Source organism: Diadema antillarum, unplaced genomic scaffold (genome assembly GCF_040938485.1).
Source record: "Diadema antillarum isolate AM-2024a unplaced genomic scaffold, OU_Dant_1.0 seq00000870_RagTag, whole genome shotgun sequence".
Lineage (NCBI taxonomy): Eukaryota > Metazoa > Echinodermata > Echinoidea > Diadematoida > Diadematidae > Diadema > Diadema antillarum.
Window position 1 is genome coordinate 283,225 of NW_027271736.1, and position 21,645 is coordinate 304,869.

General features: G+C 41.3%; 1 protein-coding gene across 1 annotated transcript in view; it reads left to right on the forward strand.

Moving 5' to 3' along the window:
• The window catches only part of LOC139740623 (cubilin-like), a 113,483-nt gene that overhangs the window by 55,569 nt on the left and 36,269 nt on the right, over positions 1–21,645 (forward strand). Inside the window, exons 28-45 of the mRNA XM_071651206.1 lie at positions 750–931; positions 2,623–2,791; positions 3,592–3,776; positions 4,724–4,886; positions 5,724–5,837; positions 6,584–6,826; positions 7,385–7,517; positions 7,881–8,080; positions 9,187–9,368; positions 10,711–10,912; positions 11,950–12,147; positions 12,634–12,777; positions 13,440–13,621; positions 13,992–14,163; positions 14,690–14,864; positions 15,215–15,393; positions 15,969–16,181; positions 16,856–16,999. Coding sequence (XP_071507307.1) covers positions 750–931; positions 2,623–2,791; positions 3,592–3,776; positions 4,724–4,886; positions 5,724–5,837; positions 6,584–6,826; positions 7,385–7,517; positions 7,881–8,080; positions 9,187–9,368; positions 10,711–10,912; positions 11,950–12,147; positions 12,634–12,777; positions 13,440–13,621; positions 13,992–14,163; positions 14,690–14,864; positions 15,215–15,393; positions 15,969–16,181; positions 16,856–16,999 — 3,180 coding nt within the window. The remainder of the gene's footprint in view (positions 1–749; positions 932–2,622; positions 2,792–3,591; positions 3,777–4,723; positions 4,887–5,723; positions 5,838–6,583; positions 6,827–7,384; positions 7,518–7,880; positions 8,081–9,186; positions 9,369–10,710; positions 10,913–11,949; positions 12,148–12,633; positions 12,778–13,439; positions 13,622–13,991; positions 14,164–14,689; positions 14,865–15,214; positions 15,394–15,968; positions 16,182–16,855; positions 17,000–21,645) is intronic.

Genomic DNA, 21,645 nt, shown 5'->3' on the forward strand with positions numbered 1-21,645 from the left:
CATCTTGTGAATTTCGCGAGAGCCAAGATTCGCAAAAGTAAAATGCACGCAAGAGTTCTCATCTACATTAATATGCATTGAATGCCAGTGGCAGTTCTTGAAAATGTCATGCCTCGAAAAAGGCCGTCAGCTCCAATTCATGAAAATTTAATGCCACTGATATATCTTACTTTACAGTATTTCCTTGTGCAGACTGGTTTAGATATGACATTTACCATGTAATGTTAACATTTGTCATGGCTGACTGAAATAGGGTGATTGTAAGTGAAACTGAGATTAAAAGGGCTGCATAAAAGACATAAGATTGAGGATGTTTGAATTTTTCCTTTGTACATCTTGTGACATTTTTCTATTTCACAATGCATATTCAGGTGATACAATTTGTAGGCCCTATAGTGTAGTGTAATGTTGTGTAGCAGTGGTATGTATGTAGTTTTGATTAACTGTTGATTTCTTAGCAGGTCTGCTCATCATGAAGTAATTCATCACTGTAATGATGACTGGAATATCCTTTAAGTTCTATTTTGCGGCTCATTCTTTCTTGCAATATAGGTATTGCTAACCAGCACTAACTATATCCTGCCTATTTCTGAACGCAGACATTATCAATTGTAGTGGCCTGTTGGCAAGTTACATCTAAACTTGTATTAGTTAATGTATATATTCCTTTTATATTTGTTCATACTCCCCTGAGGTGCTGTTAGAGGGCGATTAACAAGCATGCTCCCCTTTTCTTGAAATGCTAACAGGTTGTGGGGGGCAATTGACAGGGAACAGTGGGTCTCTCTCTAGCCCCAACTACCCCGCACTGTACGACCACTCCCGCGTCTGTGAGTGGGTGATCACCGTTGACATTGGCTACTCTGTTGTCCTGACCATCGATGACATGGAAATCGAGCATGCCGCTGGCTGTCAGTTCGACAGTCTGAGAGTAAGATGCAAACGTGAAGAATGTATACTGTGTAAGCTGTTATTTTCAAGTACAGATATTTTCGCGAATGAGGAGGTTACAGACATTTTCACAAAATATTGTTTTAATTTGTCAATTAACACTGAGGATGTTGTAAAGTGCACTATTACCATAGCGGATAGCGATATTTTCGCATGTCGTTAAATTTGTGGTCCAACAATGATTTGTGAAATTCGTGATAACTAAACCCTTGCAAAAATAACAGCTTATACAGTATTGCAAACTCCTTACTTTTATTCATGACTATGTTATGTGCAGTGGCATTTTGTTTGGTTTTGTGTCATCAGCTATCTGTAGAGGAGAACGGGAGACTAATCTTGAGCACTCCCTCCGTTATATTAGGATACCTGTATCAGCAAAGATCAATATCCTTCCCCCACCCCTCTGTACACACGCCAATCCACTCTTCACCCTGCGCTAGTCTTCTTTACAGACACTGGTACACATTCATGGCCATCTTATCTTGCTATCAAATTTCTCTCCCTGTATGTAGTATTAGGCTCAAAACCTGCAGCAATGCACAACAAGACATATGTATCCCTCATATGTAGGGAGAGATAGATAAAACAACAACAACAACCACCCTAATGCAATCAATGTCCATATTTTCTTTTTCTTACCATTCCTACAATTCCCATGGTGTTCACTGGTGCTTGAAATCATGTTGCCTGGCAAGTATAATCAATGTCAAATGACTGACACTCATTCTCCTTGGTAAGGTGACAGTATGAATACAGTATGAATACATGCTGCAGTCAATTTTGCTTTGAATTTGCCGTCAATATAAAGCTGCTTTTTTTTCTTGCATACGACGCCACTGGGTTCCTTCCAATAGTTTGGTTCCTTTCCCCTTTAATACCTCTGCTGCTCTGGTATGTAGAAATTGCAAGGTCAGCAACTAACATTTTACTGTGCGGAATTTGAAGTGGACTTCTTGCGTACATATCAAGGGGGTACATGCTGTAGTAGTGCCTTCCGGAGCAATAAGTGCATGGGTGATATTATAATTTATCTTTTAGTGATCGTGAATTCTGTCATCTCATTGGTCAATCAACCACTGAATATATCCCGTATTCCGTGATATGACGTCATGATACTGTATTACACAGCCAGCTGCGCGTGTACCAAAGACGCTTATAGGAAAGTGGGCGCTAATCCTGTACAAAACAAATGGACAGCGCGCGGTCCTCATGCGTATTACGCACATAACCTGAGACCACTAGACGCTTGATAAACAACAGCAACTTATATCTATCTGGCTACTGCAGTATCTTATGGCGTGTACGTGTACGTATTTGTATGCGCGCATACAGTAATCAGCTTGCGAGACGTAGGCCTAAGTCAACATGGTCATGGCTGACAGCCGGCGATTTCAACATCGTTCACGAGGGGAAATCAGCGAGAAGAAGGTTAGCACTTACACTTAAAAAGATAAAATCGTTACCCCCTGCTTGTTCTTACGAAATAGGGGAAATATATACGGTCTGGTGCCATATTCCATTTGGGCTCCGGCCTCATGGAATATGGCACCAGACCGTAGATATTTGCCCGTATTTCGTGAACAAGCAGGGGGTAACTAATAGTCTCTGATCATTAGGAATGTAAACAACAAAAGGATTCAATTTTGTGATTTAAATCTTTACCTTGTACAGGTGTATTCCGGCAATGATGCCAATGGATTTCTGCTAGGCGAATACTGCATCACCCAGAAAGATCCAGTGACGATTCCATCTACGGGCAATCAAATGTTTGTGCAATTCACCACAGATGCTAGTGTCAGCTTTGGGGGATTTCATGCCACGTACCAAGCTCGAGCAGGCGGTAAGATTTACAGACTCAAACTCCTTGTGAGCTTGTTGAAGACAAAAGGCTTAACCTGTCAATACCAAGCATGTTGTGTTCATTTTCAGCATTGAATATTGATTGTCAGATGTGTACACATCTCTTTACAGAGGAGCAGTGCACTGTCATTAATGGCCTTTATATTGAAGAACAGGGGTTCAAAACCCTGCCTGGCATGCTCATCCTTAGACAGTGTGTCTTTTACCCACTTTGTCCTCATTGAATGAGGTGTAATCCAATGAAATGATTGCAGTCAAAGGTTAAGATCAAGAGTCAGTGTACATTGCCTGAAAAAGTCACATTCAAGGTGTAGTTTCACCTTGGAATGTCCAGTTGTGATGGGAATATAAATGGGAAAACTGTGAATGAATATTGCATCAAAGGATGAGAAAAAAATGCCATTTACAAAAGTCCCTGTACTTTTCCGAGAAATTACAGAACTTACTATAGATGGTTATTTACTAGCTGTGTCTTCAGCTTTAAAAGTCCATTGATAATTTTCTTTGATTTGATGGATAGAAAGATATTAAAAATATATTTCTTTCAAGCAAAGACTGGAAGGTCATCGAAGTTCATATGTAAGTTGATGAAATTACTTGTCTGCTATGCCTAAGTACATACAAAGCGTCATCCATTTCATTATGCTTGACATGCAGTTGAAATATGACACTGCACTTCACTGATGATAAGCCAAGTAATTGATAGAGGTGAGAGCACCCATTTACTTCAATAAGCACTGCTCTTTTACCGACTTGTATGTGTCGTCTCTTTGCGATCAGGTTGTGGAGGAAATTACACTACCCCCCATGGAGACCTGCGGTCTCCAGACGATGGCTCTGGCAGATACCCCCACAACACCGATTGCTTCTGGACCATTACTGTGGAAGACAATCACCGCGTTGCCCTCACTTTCTTGTCATTTGAACTGGAGGATGCAAGTAGTTGTCAATATGACTACGTGAAGGTGAGGCCATTGAATTAATCATTCACTGTTCTCAACCCGTTGAGGACGATTCCCGAGTATACTCGGGCAGCGTCTATGGGAAATGCGTGTTGTAGCAAAATCAAATCATCCTCAGCGGGTTAAAGTAGATACAGACAGTGAATTTTACTTGATTGGTTATTACTACTAATGAAGTTCAGTTGCCATTGAAAATGGAAAAGATTAATTCTTGACATAAGTAGCCAAATGCATGCCATATTGAACTTATTACTTTGATAGTCATCCATGTACTTGCCAGCCTCAACTATTGGTGAGAACAAAAGTGTGGCACATACTCAATACTTTTTACTTACTCAGTGCTTTACACAGCCATGCATACTTGCGCACATACATAACACCCAATTAAGCTCTAGGATGGTATGCTTTAGCATTTGCATTGGTGTATTCAGTGGTATCTATTATTTCGATATCTATTATTTTATTACATATACTTGTGCGTAGATTCCTATAAAAAAGGAAATAAGGAAATTCATCAGATTTCATGGTGAAATCCGTTCCCATCTGATTTAGCAGGACTATCTTTAGGGAATGCAGTGTTATTCCAAGGTTACATGTGGTCCACCCTCAGGGGTTCCTGAAAGCTTGAACAATGAAAATTTCAATCATCCAGTAGAACAGTAACCTATTTATTTTGTGTCAATATGCTTTCAGCTAAAAGGTAGTACTTTGTAATTGTTTTAAGCCCCTGAAAAGGTAGAATCTATTTTTCTTAATGCCTTTTTAATACCCTGGAGGATGCTAGAGACATTATTGTTGGTTTTGTATGGGAAGGTTACAAATATGATAATGTGTTATCAGCACTGGCATTTAGAGTTAGCTTAATACTTTTTCTTTGGGAGCATACATTGAATGTTTTGTTTTTGTGTGTCTGTGTGTCATTTTTAAAAAAAATCAATTCTTTTTGACAGCTATACGATGGCCCAGATGACTCCTACCCACTCCTTCTTACCCAGTGTGGGGCGGAGCTTCCAGATCCCCCTCTTATCTACTCCTCTGGCAACCAGATGTCTGTTCACATGTTTTCAGATTCCAGTGTTGCTTACTCTGGCTTCCATGCAACTTATGAGACTGGTCAGTTGGTTCGGGTGTTACTTATTCAGCAAAGCATGTTTCAAGCCTGAATGTGCCTATGCAAAACCACCAGAAGGTGAAAAAACAAAGATGGAAAGAAATGACATTACATCTGTCTTTCATAGATGCTTACAAAACAAAGAGCAGACAAAAAGAAACATGCATATAAAGTGTACACATATTGCACATGCGTGTATAAAAATATACTATACTATACAATACAATACAATATTGGTAATTGTATAGTGCTCTTGCTAGTGGACGTAAATCACAGTACTTCACAAGCGTAAATTGTAAATGAAGGGGGGGGGATTACGATTGAAAAGTGCACGGTATTTACAACTGTATGTTGGATCAATTAATTCTTGAAGAGAAAAGAGAAGAGAAGAGAAAGGTATCGGACTATTGAAGTGACCCAGTGGGAGACCAGAATTTGACAGTTTACTAACTGATTTCTTTATTCTAGTAAACACTTTCTAGCTCTATATGTTTTTAAGATGATTTTGCATTGTGTGTTTCATTAAATGATTAATTTTGTGATTAAAGAAAAGAAAAAGAATTTTGTAAGGAAACTTTCATTTAGTATTATCAGCCAAAGTCAGTTCTACTCCATTTCTAAAAAAAAAAAAAGAAGAAGCTAATTCTTGCATACTTTACTTCAGTCAGCACATGAGTGCTGCTGCTCCGTAGCTTGATGTGTAAGAGAAACGTTGAAATTACATAGATATTATTGTTGTTGTTATTATTATCATTTATTTATTTATTCACCATTTCAGTATTATGTATATATACAAATATATCATGATATATTCCTTTTCTGATCATGTACCATATCAGTATGCGGAGGCCGACGGGATGCCACCGTTGATGGATATATTGAGTCCTCCAACTACCCTGACAACTATCCAAACAACATCAACTGTTCATGGATCATAGAGTCAAATGACCCATGTAAGTAGCATTTAATATTTCTTTTCTGGTTCACAACAGTGTAGTATTGATGTCTGTGCCCAGAATTATCACTTTATAGAGCCAAGAGTGATGACAAGGATAATGATTATGTCAATATAACTTCTAATACAACTTGTAGTACAGATAGTTGCAACAAAAATTACAGTAATGATTGAAAAACAAAGCATTGGTGTTCCTGTTTATGTCTCAATGAAATTGATAGTAGTCAACAGTAAGATTACAATTACGATACAGTTTACTAAAATTATCCGTTCTTCAAGATGGAAGACTGCTGTTTATCACAGGAAATATTCACATCTAAAGGTAAACGAAAATATGGGAGAAAAGAAAATAAGAATCTGCCAAATATTTGCCAGTATGCTTGTCATATTTTGGGTTAGGAGGGAGCTGACTGTGTGTTGACAGATTTCTGCATTTTAATGCAGATGTGGGATGCAGGGTGCATGTGTCAGTAAGTCACCCTTAACACCAAATGTTCCTGTGTCCTCTTCCTCTTGCCTTTGACTCTCTCGTCCCACTCCTCCACTCTCCTTTTCCTCCCCATCCTCTTCCGCATTTCTCCTAATCCTCTTTGTTTCTTCTACTTCTCCTCCTCTTCCAACACTGTCTCCTTCTACTGTCCTTATCTCTCATTCCATTTTTTTTCTCCTCCTTCCTCTTCCTCCTACTTCATCCACCCCCATTTCCTCTCCCCCTCCTCCCCCCACCCCGGATCCTTCTTCCAGTGGACCGAGTAACTCTAATCTTCACGCACCTGGACCTTGAGGTCAACCCTCCTTCGGATTGCCACGACTACGTCACCGTGAGGCAAGGCAACAGCGAAACAGCCCCAGAGGTGGGCACCTACTGTGGCACCACGGTACCGGCCCCTATCACTTCCGTTGGGCCCTCCCTGTTTGTCTCCCTCTTCACGGATTCAAGCATCAGTGGCCAAGGTTTTAGGGCAACCTACTCGACTTCAGACTCTGGTATGTGTGAATGGGAAAATTTGTTTAGTGCTAAATGATACCTGCTGAAATATCCCAAGTGCCTCCATTTTTCCCTTGTCATTGGACATTTTAGCCTGCTAGGAAGGTATTGATCTTCAAGGTGGGGCTTATTCTACAGTTACTGCAGTTAACGTCCATGAATGATAAATTTTTGCTGTTATTTACTGTACGAGCTGAAATTTTCGCATTTGTTTTATTTTTGTGAATTTCGCGAATCGCCTTTACACTGCGAAAATTAACAACACGCGAAAATGTCCTCCAAGTAGCAATTCGCGAAAATATCTGTACTCGAAAATTTCAGCTCGTACAGTAAGTAGTTATGTTGAAAGCGACACTGACAAATATGAAAGTGATGATAACTACAGATATAAATATGATTTTACAATTCAGTGATGGCTTATGTTGTTGATGAAATTAGAAATGAATATTCAGCAGGGGTTTTGAATTCAGAACTCCCGCCCAGTTGTCAATGCTGAGAATAAACCATTTATATTTGTGTGTTTATTTGTTTATTTGTTTTTTGTCTACTGAATCTAGCTTGCGGAGGTACTTTTGCCGCCCTGTCTGGCTCCATCACGAGTCCCAGCTATCCCACCAGTTACCCACAGGATGTGGAATGTGTCTGGCTCTTCCCTACGTCGGCTGGAAACTCCATCCAGGTTGCGTTCAGGTGAGCTGCTTGTATGGAGGTGTCACCATCATGGCAGACATGTTTGGTAGTTAGAACAAATTAAACGAGAAGAAGATTCAAGGTGACAAACTGATTTTCTGCTTTGCCAAATTTGACTGTTTGTTCAAGCCATCGCAATGAAATGTGAAAAAATTTACAGTGAAGAACTGGTATTAATCATGAACTCAACCAAAAGTTCCTTGGGCTAATTACCAAGGTAGGTGTTTTTATGTCGCTAGATCTAAATTATGATCGTACTATAAATGCGTTTCATGGAACACCTTCTGTGTTGCATGCAATTTTAGGAGAAACATACAATGCTAATCCCGCATATCTTTGTTCATCAAATCCCCATCCCTGCAGTGTGTTCAATATTGAGTCCAGCAATGGCTGTGCCCAGGACTATGTGGAGTTTCGACAGGGCAGCGATACGGGAGCCCTGATTGGTCGCTTCTGTGGTGACACACTCCCAAGCAACGTGACGAGCACAGGGACCCTGTGGATGAAGTTCCGCTCAGACTCCCAGTCAACTGGTGTTGGCTTTATGGCCAACTATGCTCATTGTGAGTGTACATCAGTCATGCATATGCATGGCCATGTGTCGTTGCTTGCCTGGCAGAAGGGCCCGAGCAAGTTTACATCGTGCAAGCGTTAGGGCCCTCCTGCCAGGCAGGCAACGGTTTGATCCTTTTTGTGTCCATGCACTAAGCTTCACTTGCCAAGCTTTTTCATCTGCATTTAGTGATCCATCCAAACCTGACTGAGTCAAAGATTGTCGTTTGTGTTTGATCAATCAACTCTGATGCACTTGATTGGGCTTGCTAATCTTCAACTAGATCAAGTTTGGATGGCTTACTGAATGCTGATGAAAAAGATTGGCAAGTTTAATAAGCTTTGTGCGTGGTCGCCTGAAGAGTTAAAGGGAAGGTAAACCCAAAGAGCAATGTGCATTGAGTAAAAGCAGCAACATTAGTAGAACACATCAATGAAAATTTGAAGAAAATTGGACAAGGATGCAAAAGTTATGAATTTTTTAAAGTTTTGGTGTTGGAACTGCTGTATGAGGAGACTACTAGGGGTTATGAAGTATGTGTGGACAACAATATAAAGAAAATATACAGAAAATTCCACATAAATTCACTTTTCTAGCATAATGAAAAAGCACTTGACTAACCGCTTTCAGAAAGCAGTGGGAATGATTACTACCCTTAATGTATGTCAGTATCAAGTTGATGGAATGTGTAATTTTCATAAAATATCAGTTTTTGTGGAATTCCTTTTATATTTCCTCACATCCACACATGATGCCATAACCTCTAGTAGTCTCCTCATCCAGAGGTTCCAACACCGGAACTCAAAAAATTCATAACTTTTGCATCGATTGTCCGATTTTCCTAAAGCGTTCACTGATGTGTTCTACTAATGTTGGTGCTTTCACTCAATCCACATTTCTCTTGGGGTTTGGGTTTCCTTTAAAAACTGATTTTGTTCACTGGAAGTAAGAAGTCTCCCAAACCCCTTATCATCTATCACCTGAAAGACTCCTTATGTCTCATTTCGAATAAAGGTTAATCAAAAGTGAAAACTTTGCAATTATTTTCTGATGTTGATGCCAGCTCTCCTGTAATACTGTTTCTTGACGTTCTGACATACTGTCTTTCTGTATTAGTGTTTGGCGGAGACCTCTCAGGAAATTCTGGTACCATTGAGTCTCCGCTGTATCCAGCCGTCTACCCCCACTATGTCAGTGCCCGATGGACGGTCACTGTTCCAGCTGGAAACCTGATTCTGTTCACATACACAGCCTTTGATGTTGAATCCCATTCATCCTGTGCCTTTGATTATGTAAAGGTGAGATCTGCATATATATATATATATATATATATATATATATATATATATAATTTTTATGCCTCCGCCAACAAAGTGGCCGGAGGCATTGTGTTTTCGGGCCGTCCATCCGTCCGTCCGTCCGTCCCGTTTTGTTTTTGTCGATATCTCAAGAACCGTGAGGTGGTTTTGCATCAAACTTGGTATGAGGGTATATCCTGGGGGGATAATACTTTGTTTGGATTTTAGGGTCACAGGGTCAAAGGTCAAAGGTCACGGGTTATTTTGTGAAAAAAAAGGTTGAAATTTCATATTTTTCTCCATATCTCGCAAGTGGTTCAAGGTATCTTCATGGAACTTAGTATATATGCATGTACCGATGGGCAGTGATTATCTAGGGAAGTTGGGGGTCATGGGTCAAAGGTCAGGGGGTCAAAGGTCAAGGTCAACTCCTCAAAATATCACTGCTTTCCTTATATTTATGCAGTGCCTGAAGGATTTTTTTTAAACTTGATGTATGCATATATAACCCAATATATATTCTGTGGGAAGTTTCTTGCCAAAAGGTCAAAGGTCAAAAGGTCAAAGGTCAAGTGAAAGTGCTAAATTGCACTTCTTCCTCCATATCTCAAAAGTAACTCAAGGTATTATCATGAAACTTACATATTTATGCATGTTCAACCTAACAGTGATTCTCTTTGGAACTGTGAGGTCAAAGGTCAAAGGCCAGGTTTAGCTAATACTATTTTCCCATTTGATACTGAAATTATACTTTTTCTCAATACCTTGAAAATTACTCAATGCATAAACTTATAAAAGGGTCAAAAGTTAAGTGAAAATCATCAGTTCCCCCAAATACCTGCACTCTGACGTTTTAATCATTCATCCAGTTGAACCTAGTTCTAGGAAAGTGAACATTCAGCACATTTGTGGCAAACCTGTCATTTTAATATTTTGCCAATTGTGTGAAACTTTCATCACATATTGTCAAGACATTGTACTATAGACCTATTAGGAGAACCATGCATTATGGCGGAGGCATACACCAGTCGCCGTAGCGACATTTCTAGTTTTTTTTATTTTTATTTTTTTTATTCCAGCATTAAAAGCAGTACATCCAACAGTCATATCAAAAGTGTGTATATGAATGGGTGTTTTCTTCACAGAATTATGCTCAACTGATAATTGAAAAAGGGCATCAGCTCCAATTCGCGTAAATTTCATGCCACGAATATGTCTGGCTTTACAGTAGATGTAAATGTCCTTGGTTGATGATACATCTGGAAAGACTAGTTCCAAGAGGGGACATTACATTTTAAGTTCTTTCTGTTCTTCCTTTTCTGTTCTGCTCCAAAATTTTCAGATCCTGGATGGGGTGCAGGACTACTCTCCCATCCTGCAGGTGGCGTGTGGCACCGACATTCCCAGCCCCGTGCAGACGACGGGGAACGTCGGCTTAGTGGTCATGAGCACCGACTATTCGGTGGCTGGTACAGGGTTCCAGCTCAGCTGGCAGGCCGTGTCAGGCAGTGCCACCATCGCTCCGGGAACTCCCCATCCAAACAGTGAGTAAAACAGCGCCCTCAGATGTTGTTAAAATGCAATATCTTTCTTGTTGTTTCCCCTTGAAAACAAGTTTGTGAACGTTGTGCCAGGGCATAGTATTTGTGTTTGCTAATTAAGGAAAGTGGTCTATGGCCTGTGGCGAGTTACTGTGTATTTGCACCATCAACACGACTACACATAATATAAGCTCTCAAGTAAAGTTGCGTGTGCAGCACAACCATAGTCAAGTCAGAAAGATATACTTGCAGTGTAACACGTTAGTCGTTGATCTTTGATACACAGCAAAATTCAGGAATAAACCAATTCATAAATAGATCATGTGCTCATAGGTACAAACGACCTCTTTTCTTTGTGTCAGTTTATAGGTACTCTACTCATTTTTTAAAGGGACATATGGCATAAGCTTGAACAACAAGCAAATTTTATGGAATTTGGGTTCAAACAAAGAATGGACAATTTTTTAACCCTAACTACATGTAGGCCGGGCTATTTTATATTTTATGGTAGATTATAGAGCCTGAGGGGGGCCTCCCAGGCCCCCCCCCCCTTCAGATCTCGGCCATCAACTGTGCGATCACGACAAAAATTGACGCACACATTGCCTGTGATGTAATCTAAAAATATGTGAAGTTGATTTAAAAAAAAAAATGTCATTACGTATGCTGAATACTGCATAAAATCTGCATATTTGCCATAAATCACTATATGGGGATAGCATATTTGGTTTCAAAAAATGTGGGAGACTTGAAAGGAAAAAATCATGAAACGAATACTTCTTTGCTGTTTATGAGGATTACATGAATAATCATAATATCTCTGATGCTTTAAAATCCGACATGCCCTGTTGGTATACAAATGATCTTTTTCTCGTCATGTGCAAAGTGGAACTATGAGCTGGCTTATTGTTGGGATGTATCAAGCATATTTCATATGTCAATTAAAAAATTGTGAAGACCAGTGTGGACTGTGGAATTGTGCAAGAATGTGCCCATGCAGCAACAAGGACCATTCACCTTGACTGTGTTGCTTTTTCCAGGTTGTGGTGGCCCGCTGTCAGCAGTTTCTTCTCCCCAGACGTTTAGCTCCCCGGGATTCCCAGACGGCTACGCAACGACACTGGACTGCATCTGGGTCATCACAGCGCCGATCAACGACAATATCATTCTCAACTTTACTTCTTTCGCCCTGGAGGCCAGCAGTGACTGTGTCTTCGACTGGGTTAGGATCTATGATGGTGAGTCAAGGCTGGTTGGCAACTGATGGTACTGCTCTAAAAGTCTTCCACATTTGACGAGATGCTGACAATCTGTTCAAATGTTATGAATTTTTAAGAGTTCAGTGTTACCATTGCTGAATGAGAAGACTAGAGCAATTGTATGTAAAGTCACTGCAGGACAATGATATGAAAAAAAATTAAGAGAATTCCACAAGATATCTTTAAAAAAAAAAAGAGAAGAAAAATGCATCTTTTTTGCACAATTACATTCCCTCCTCTTGATACTAACTTATGTGTAAGGGTAATATTCTTGTCCCCTCTGTTGTTAGGGTAAAAAGTTCCCTTTTTTATAATGTGGGTTTCATTCATCGTTTAAGGTAATGCAACACCTCACTTAACTCTGTAGTGTCTCTCCACACCTGTTACATTACACAGTGATAGTATTACGTCAGCTAGTAGAACTAGAGTACTATCATCTATATATTGCATCTTGGGTCCCATTAGGTGCGGCAAACACAGACACACTGCTGAATGAGTTCTGTGGATCCGTCTCCAACCCAAGCTTCTCCACTGGCAACGTGATGAGAGTTGAATTCCACACAGACATCTCCATCAACATGACAGGATTTGAGGCAACCTACCAGACTGGTAAGGATCATAGCTGGCCTCCCAACATGTTTGCATTTCTACTTCCCGTTTTACAATGTAGTTACTGAAAACCAGAAACATATGCGGCATGAAACATTCAATTGCAACTGGCATTCAATATAATGTGTGTACAAAAACTTTTGCGCATATTTTGCATTTGCGAATTTGCTCCTTTGCAAACTTTGCAAAAGTTGCATGCATGCAAAACTCTCTGGTATTACAGTATCTACAACTGTGGCTCTCCTTTCTCTTACCCCCCCCCCCCCCCCTCCCCCTCTCTCTGTCTTTTTTTTCCCTCCAATGTCCTCATCTGTCTGTCTGTCTCTCAGTCCATGTTTCTGATAATAGAAGTGCTGAAAGTAGCACCTGCCTGTGCTATGGGAGGTGTGCTGATACTCCACCACATCTCAGACCTCCACCAAGGGACTACCTTTAATAAGTCCACTCTTGCATTACTTACCAAGCATTAGTCCTACACTGCTGTGCAAAAACAGTATTGGTTCCTTACAATGCATCTGAGCGGCTGATAGACATAGTTCATATATCAGAATAGGAGGCAATGATGTTACTTACAAAATGACAGTAATGTTTAATGTCAGTGAATAAGAGACAATAGTGAATTTTCAGATACCAATTTTCAGTGATTTCGCTTCCTTCTACAGGATGTGGTGGTCACTACATAAGTCCCAGTGGGACCATTCAGAGTCCCGACTATCCTTCAAACTACAGGACCAATCTAGACTGTACCTACTACGTGGAGACAGCCACGGGCTCCACAATTAGCCTCCAATTCCAGGAACTGGACCTCGAGGCCTCCACCAGCTGCTCCAAGGACCAGCTCTATGTGAGTACCCTATCTGGGTCCATACTATAGCTAGCACCCTATCTGGGTCCATACTAGCACCCTACCTGGGTCCATGGTAGCACCCTATCGGGATCATGCTAGTACCCTATCTGGGTCCATACTAGCACCCTATCTGGGTCCATGCTAGTACCCTATCTGGGTCCATACTAGCACCCTATCTGGGTCCATGCTAGCACCCTGTGGGGATTCCAGAATTCATTATGGGATGGGTTTCAATAAGACATTTCACTTTCTATGATTACCACTGAATGCAACTACTAAACACCCCAAAACTTTTGACACTGCCACAATGTCTATGCTGTGAAATGAAGGTTGGCATCACTCCTCTTCTCCCATGTTCATTTTGTAGCTATTGAATGGGGGCTCATTGAGCTCCCCTCCCCTCGCCACCAGCCCATACTGTGGGACCACAGAACCAGCGGATCTTGTCACTTCCAGTAACAGGCTGACCGTCCGTCTTGTGACTGATGAAGCTGGTAGTGGACGTGGCTTCAGCCTAAGCTATGTCACTCAGACAGCTGGTCAGTTGGCACTCCTTTTGTTTCAATTTACTTCCACCAATGTGTGAGTTGTGCAAGTTTGCTTGTAAGTAAATGATGTATACTGCAATGCTGTAAACTACAAACTGTCAGACGACAGGAAACTGGTGTGGAAATAAAAGCATGCAACCTTTTGGGCTTTATATGCTATTTTATTTTTGATGCAGTGGAATCAAAAACATGCAAATTTCTTGAGGCTGAGCAAGAAAAATTACTTGCATGAAAATTTCTTCTTGTACAGGTACATGTGCTTAGTTTTTGCTCACAATGTAGCTTTAGCTGTACAATCTACATATGCACTTTACAAAATATGAAGAGTTCAATATTTTGGCACTTTGGCACTATGGAATGACACACAAATATGGCACTCTGTAGAAGACATGCATCTGTGGAATCAGTAAATTTAGGGTTCGGTAGTTGGTGGATAGGTTCTTGCAACACAGATATTCTCGTATGGATTTGAAAGTGCAAATAATTGGTGAGAGAAACTCCACGGTCATATTTGCAGGTTGTGGTGGTCACCGAACGCTGACCAGTACTTCCGACACCGGCTTCATCTCCTCAACCAACTGGCCAAATTCCTATGACCAGAACACAGAGTGTGTCTGGGTGATATCTGGTCCACAGGGCAGCCTCATACGGGGTGAATTCGACAGCACCTTCTACATTGAACCTCATGAAAGGTATTAGCTATCCATCTTTCATCACCATACCTTAATCATGTCAGTCATTGTCAAAATACCTTTGAACATCTTCAACAGGCATTTTTAGCTCACCTAAGTGAGCTACTGTGATTGCTCTTCGTCTGGCGTCTGGGGCCCAAACCCTCTCCTCAAATTAAAGAATCTTAAAATATCTTCTTCTCTAGAACCAGAAGTGACAGAGCCAAGTTGATACTATGAGTTAGTACATTGATGACTGTAGTTTCGAGTTTGTTCATGCCTGACACTTCTACAGAGTGGAAAATTCTTTGTAGAGAGCCAACAGTACACTGCTTTTGCCATGCAGTAAATCTGTGATGCTTTGTTCTCAGCTGTGTGTATGACTACGTTGAGGTCCGTGATGGCAGTTCAGCCAGTGGTTCCCTGATTGGCCAATTTTGTGGGTCCACTGCTCCAAGCCCGGTCACCACAACTGGAAATGCCATGTATGTTCGTTTCTCGACTGACCAGAGTGTGACCCATGAGGGCTTCAAGATGACATACAGCACAGGTAACATCCTCTGCTCATTTTGACAGTTTACGAAAGGGAAAATGTGTTACTTTCAATCCATTTAGCAGAAAGAAACAACAGACTTGTGAGGAGCAATAAACATGTGTAAGCTTCGAATCTTTTGTGGATTTATTTAAAGAGAAAGGAAAAATGGTCACAAAAATGTATCAATGATTGAAACAGATGCAAAATGTTCAAATAAAGTAGACTCAATGGTTGAGCTGTAAAAGCTGTCAAATTTCTTCACAATGCTTTATGACTATTTGAAACAATAATGCATGATTTACTGATTACAAAAAAACAAAACAAAACCAAAAAAACGCTTGTCAGATCTGTTACGCCCTTTGAAGGTATTGTAATTTATGTCACTGCGGGAGAGCCAGAAGTCACTTGGAGTAACGTTATAGCATGCAGCTTGTGTGTAATCTGGAGAAAATGATGCCCATTCACAAATTCTGTACAGAGGCAGAACAATTGCATTGATATTGATACAGTTGGCCCATGTACCCAGATATGATTTTTTGCAAATTGCATTTGTGATGGGGCTTTTGCTATTGTATTGACCAACCAACCAGCAACCTGTGGTGGGAGCTTCTCTGGAACCAGTGGAAGCTTCAACTCTCCAAACCATCCTGCCAACTACGCGGCCAACCAGAACTGCGAGTGGTACGTGACGGGTCCCATCGGGCACTACCTCACTCTGACGTTTTCTGCATTTGGGGTCAGCGGCACTGGTGATTGCTCTGCCGGAGATTACGTCAGGATTCATGATGGAAGAAATGCATCAGGTGATGATTCTTTTCATGTAGTAGCTTTGCTGAAATGGTTTCAAAAGGTCGTGATTTCTTGCTCTACAAATGTAGCGATGTGAATAGTTCAGGAAGATTGTGGAGTGGCAGCATTCCCAAAGGGTGTGAAATGATTCTTATTCCAAATATGGCAGAGTCAATCTTAATGATATGAAAAACAAATTAAAGTGATTTTTGTACATTTAATCATCAAGTCTAGTCGAATACAAGTGTACCTTGAATAAGGCTTTGCACAGGAAATGCTATGTATTCTTCTACGACATCATGTTTGAATGTGTAATAAACAATTTTCTTTGTATTGAAAAAAAGAAGAAGAAATAAATGTAATACCTAAAAAATCCTTTCATTCAGAGAGCTTCTTTGTCATTTGTATGAACCTTTCTGCTTTTGTCTAACAACATTGTAATCAGATGGTCAATATTGCTCTCAGCTCATATCGTTTCTACTGCTTTCAAACATACATGTATCAAGTAGATTAGATAAAATACTCCTACGTTAAAAAAAGAAAGAAATAGATTTGAATGCTTTCAACACTTGGTGTCTTTGTTCTTGGTTCAGAAAAAAAAGAAAGAATAAAAAACACCTCAATGAGCTGTATGCCTTGAATGAAACGATAGACTAACAATACTTTCTTGAATTATTCATCACTGCAGCATCCATCCTGGGGACGTATTGTGGCAGCAGCATCCCAGCTTCGGTGGACACGTCAAGTTACTACGCCTACATCGTCTTCGTCTCCAACTCCGATTCTCAGACAGGAAGTGGCTTCTCCCTACAGTTTACATCCAGTGAAGAAGGTACCAGTCACACCATATGACCCATCACCAACACAGTCTGCTTAGATTACTTGGCACAATAGACCGGGGGCCCAGAAGATTTATTCAGCTGAAAAGGGTCACACTTTTTAATGGTCTCATCATATAAGGATGTGTCCAAGGGTCAATAAAATGAATTGCTGGCAAGTCACATCCTGTACCGTAAGCCTAGGGACCACAAAAAGGGACCCGAAAAATTGATTTATTCAGCCGAAGGGGGTCACGGACAAAAGTTGGTGGATATTGTTCCTTTGGGTGTACTTATCATGAAAACAGCAATGCCAGCTATTTTATCCTGTACGGGGCCCCAGACAGTAGCCCCAAAGGGCCCTACAAATATGGTGTTATTCAGCTGAAAAGGGTCACAGCTACTTTCTTTTGCAATGGAAGTAGTTCCCATCAGAGATATCCAAAACACCAATGCCAGCTATTTTATCCTGTACGGGGCCCTAGACAGTAGCCCCAAAGGGCCCCACCCCCCATAGGCCTACGTACAAACACACAAAAACATCGATTTTATTCAGTTGAAAAGAGTCACGGCTAATTTCTTTTGCAATTGAAGTAGTTCCCATCAGAGATATTCAAAACACCAATATCAGCTACTTTATCCTGTACGGGGCCCCAGACAGTAGCCCCAAAGTGCCCCCCCCCCCCCCATAGGCCATACGTACAAACACACACAAACATTGATTTCATTCGTGCAGCTGTGAAGAGTCACGGCTAATTTCATTTGCAATGGAAGGAGTACCCATCAGAGATATCAAAAACACCAAAGTCAGTTATGTTATCCAGTACGGGGCCCCGGACAGTAGCCCCAAAGGAGCCCCCCCCCCCCCCCCAACACACACACACACACACACACACACACACACATTAGTTTCATTCAGCTGAAAAGAGTCACGGCTAATTTCTTTTGCAATGGAAGTAGTACCCATCAGCGATATCCAAAATACTAAAGCCAGCTATTTTATCCTGCACGGGGCCCCAGTCAGTAGCCCCAAATTGCTCCCTCCCCCCCCCCCCCCCACACACACACACACACATCGATTTTATTCAGCTGAAAAGGGTCATGGCTACTTTCTTTTGCAATTGGAAGTAGTAGGCATACTCATCAGAGATATCCAAAACACTAAAGCCAGTTATTTTATCCTGTACGGGGTCCCAGACAGTGGCCCCGAAGTGCACCCCCCCCCCCCCCCCAACACACACACACACACACACACATTAGTTTCATTCAGCCAAAATGGGTCACGGCTAATTTCTTTTGCAATGGAAGTATACCCATCAGAGATATCCAAAGCACCAAAGCCAGTTATTTTATCCTGAACGGGGCCCCAGACAGTAGCCCCAAAGGGCCCTACAAATATGGTGTTATTCAGCTGAAAAGGGTCACAGCTACTTTCTTTTGCAATGGAAGTAGTTCCCATCAGAGATATCCAAAACACCAATGCCAGCTATTTTATCCTGTACGGGGCCCTAGACAGTAGCCCCAAAGGGCCCCACCCCCCATAGGCCTACGTACAAACACACAAAAACATCGATTTTATTCAGTTGAAAAGAGTCACGGCTAATTTCTTTTGCAATTGAAGTAGTTCCCATCAGAGATATTCAAAACACCAATATCAGCTACTTTATCCTGTACGGGGCCCCAGACAGTAGCCCCAAAGTGCCCCCCCCCCCCCATAGGCCATACGTACAAACACACACAAACATTGATTTCATTCGTGCAGCTGTGAAGAGTCACGGCTAATTTCATTTGCAATGGAAGGAGTACCCATCAGAGATATCAAAAACACCAAAGTCAGTTATGTTATCCAGTACGGGGCCCCAGACAGTAGCCCCAAAGGAGCCCCCCCCCCCCCAACACACACACACACACACACACACACACACACACACATTAGTTTCATTCAGCTGAAAAGAGTCACGGCTAATTTCTTTTGCAATGGAAGTAGTACCCATCAGCGATATCCAAAATACTAAAGCCAGCTATTTTATCCTGCACGGGGCCCCAGTCAGTAGCCCCAAATTGCTCCCTCCCCCCCCCCCCCCCCCACACACACACACACACATCGATTTTATTCAGCTGAAAAGGGTCATGGCTACTTTCTTTTGCAATTGGAAGTAGTAGGCATACTCATCAGAGATATCCAAAACACTAAAGCCAGTTATTTTATCCTGTACGGGGTCCCAGACAGTGGCCCCGAAGTGCACCCCCCCCCCCCAACACACACACACACACACACACATTAGTTTCATTCAGCCAAAATGGGTCACGGCTAATTTCTTTTGCAATGGAAGTATACCCATCAGAGATATCCAAAGCACCAAAGCCAGTTATTTTATCCTGAACGGGGCCCCAGACAGTAGCCCCAAAGTGCCCCCTACACACACACACACACACACACACACACACACACACATTTTGGTTTCATTCAGCCGAAAAGGGTCACGGCTAATTTCTTTTGCAATGGAAGTATACCCATCAGAGATATCCAAAGCACTAAAGCCAGTTATTTTATCCTGTACGGGGCCCCAGACAGTAGCCCAAAAGTGCCCCCTGCACACACACACACACACACACGCACACACACACATATATTGGTTTCATTCAGCCGAAAAGGGTCACGGCTAATTTCTTTTGCAATGGAAGTAGTATCCATCGGATATCAAAATACCAAAGTCATATATTTTATCCTGCACGGGGTCCCGTACAGTAGCTCCAAAGTGTTTTGCTTTATTCTCTTTATTGTTTGCATCTCATCTTCTTAAATATGCGCTCCTTCATCTTCATTTTCACGACAACGACAACGCGTCCTCCTCCTCCTCATCATCATCAGTAGCCCCAAAGTGCCCCCCCTCTCCACATACACATACACACACACACACACACACACACACACATTAGTTTCATTCAGCTGAAAGGGGTCACGGCTAATTTCTTTTGCAATGGAAGTAGTACCCATCAGAGATATCCAAAATACCAAAGCCAGTTATTGTCCCCGCCGAACGAGTTCGAGCAGGGGACTATGAAACGGGCTCCGTACGTGTGTGTGTCCGTGTGTCTGTCCGTCCGTCTGTCTGTCTGTCTGTCTGTGCGTCCGTGTGTGATCAAAATGTTCAATTTGCTACTTCTCTGTCATTTATGAGCCAATTTTAATTCTGTTTGCTTTATATGATAGCACTACATGGGAGCTTTGAAACTTCTACACAGAATTTCAGTTGTGACCTTTGACCTTGACCTTTGACCTATATTGTACATTTTGCTTCAAAATGCTACTCCTTCGCCATTTCTAACCCGATTTCGATTCCGTTTGCTTTATGTGATGGCACTAGGTGAGGGCTTCAAAACTTCTACACAGAATTTTGACCTTTGACTTCTTTGACCTTTGACCTTGATTTTTTGACCTATATTGTACATTGGCTACAAAATGCTACTCCTTCGCCATTTCTAACCCGATTTCGATTCCGTTTGCTTTATGTGATGGCACTAGGTGAGGGCTTCAAAACTTCTACACAGAATTTTGACCTTTGACTTCTTTGACCTTTGACCTTGATTTTTGACCTATATTGTACATTGGCTACAAAATGCTACTCCTTCGCCATTTCTAACCCGATTTCGATTCCGTTTGCTTTATGTGATGGCACTAGGTGAGGGCTTCAAAACTTCTACACAGAATTTTGACCTTTGACTTCTTTGACCTTTGACCTTGATTTTTGACCTATATTGTACATTGGCTACAAAATGCTACTCCTTCGCCATTTCTAACCCGATTTCGATTCCGTTTGCTTTATGTGATGGCACTAGGTGAGGGCTTCAAAACTTCTACACAGAATTTTGACCTTTGACTTCTTTGACCTTTGACCTTGATTTTTGACCGATATTGTACATTGGCTACAAAATGCTACTCCTTTGCCATTTCTAACCCGATTTCGATTCCGTTTGCTTTATGTGATGGCACTAGGTGAGGGCTTCAAAACTTCTACACAGAATTTTGACCTTTGACTTCTTTGACCTTTGACCTTGATTTTTGACCTATATTGTACATTGGATACAAAATGCTACTCCTTCGCCATTTCTAACCCGATTTCGATTCCGTTTGCTTTATGTGATGGCACTAGGTAAGGGCTTCAAAACTTCTACACAGAATTTTGACCTTTGACTCCTTTGACCTTTGACCTTGATTTTTGACCTATATTGTACATTGGCTACAAAATGCTACTCCTTCGCCATTTCTAACCCGATTTCGATTCCGTTTGCTTTATGTGATGGCACTAGGTGAGGGCTTCAAAACTTCTACACAGAATTTTGACCTTTGACTTCTTTGACCTTTGACCTTGATTTTTGACCTATATTGTACATTGGCTACAAAATGCTACTCCTTCGCCATTTCTAACCCGATTTCGATTCCGTTTGCTTTTTGTGATGGCACTAGGTGAGGGCTTCAAAACTTCTACACAGAATTTTGACCTTTGACTTCTTTGACCTTTGACCTTTGACCTTGATTTTTGACCGATATTGTACATTTTGCTACTAAATGCTACTTCCGGCGGGGACATATTTTACGCACCGCGTAATTTCTACTTTTCCTTGTTTTATCCTGTATATGGGGCCCCGCACAGTATAG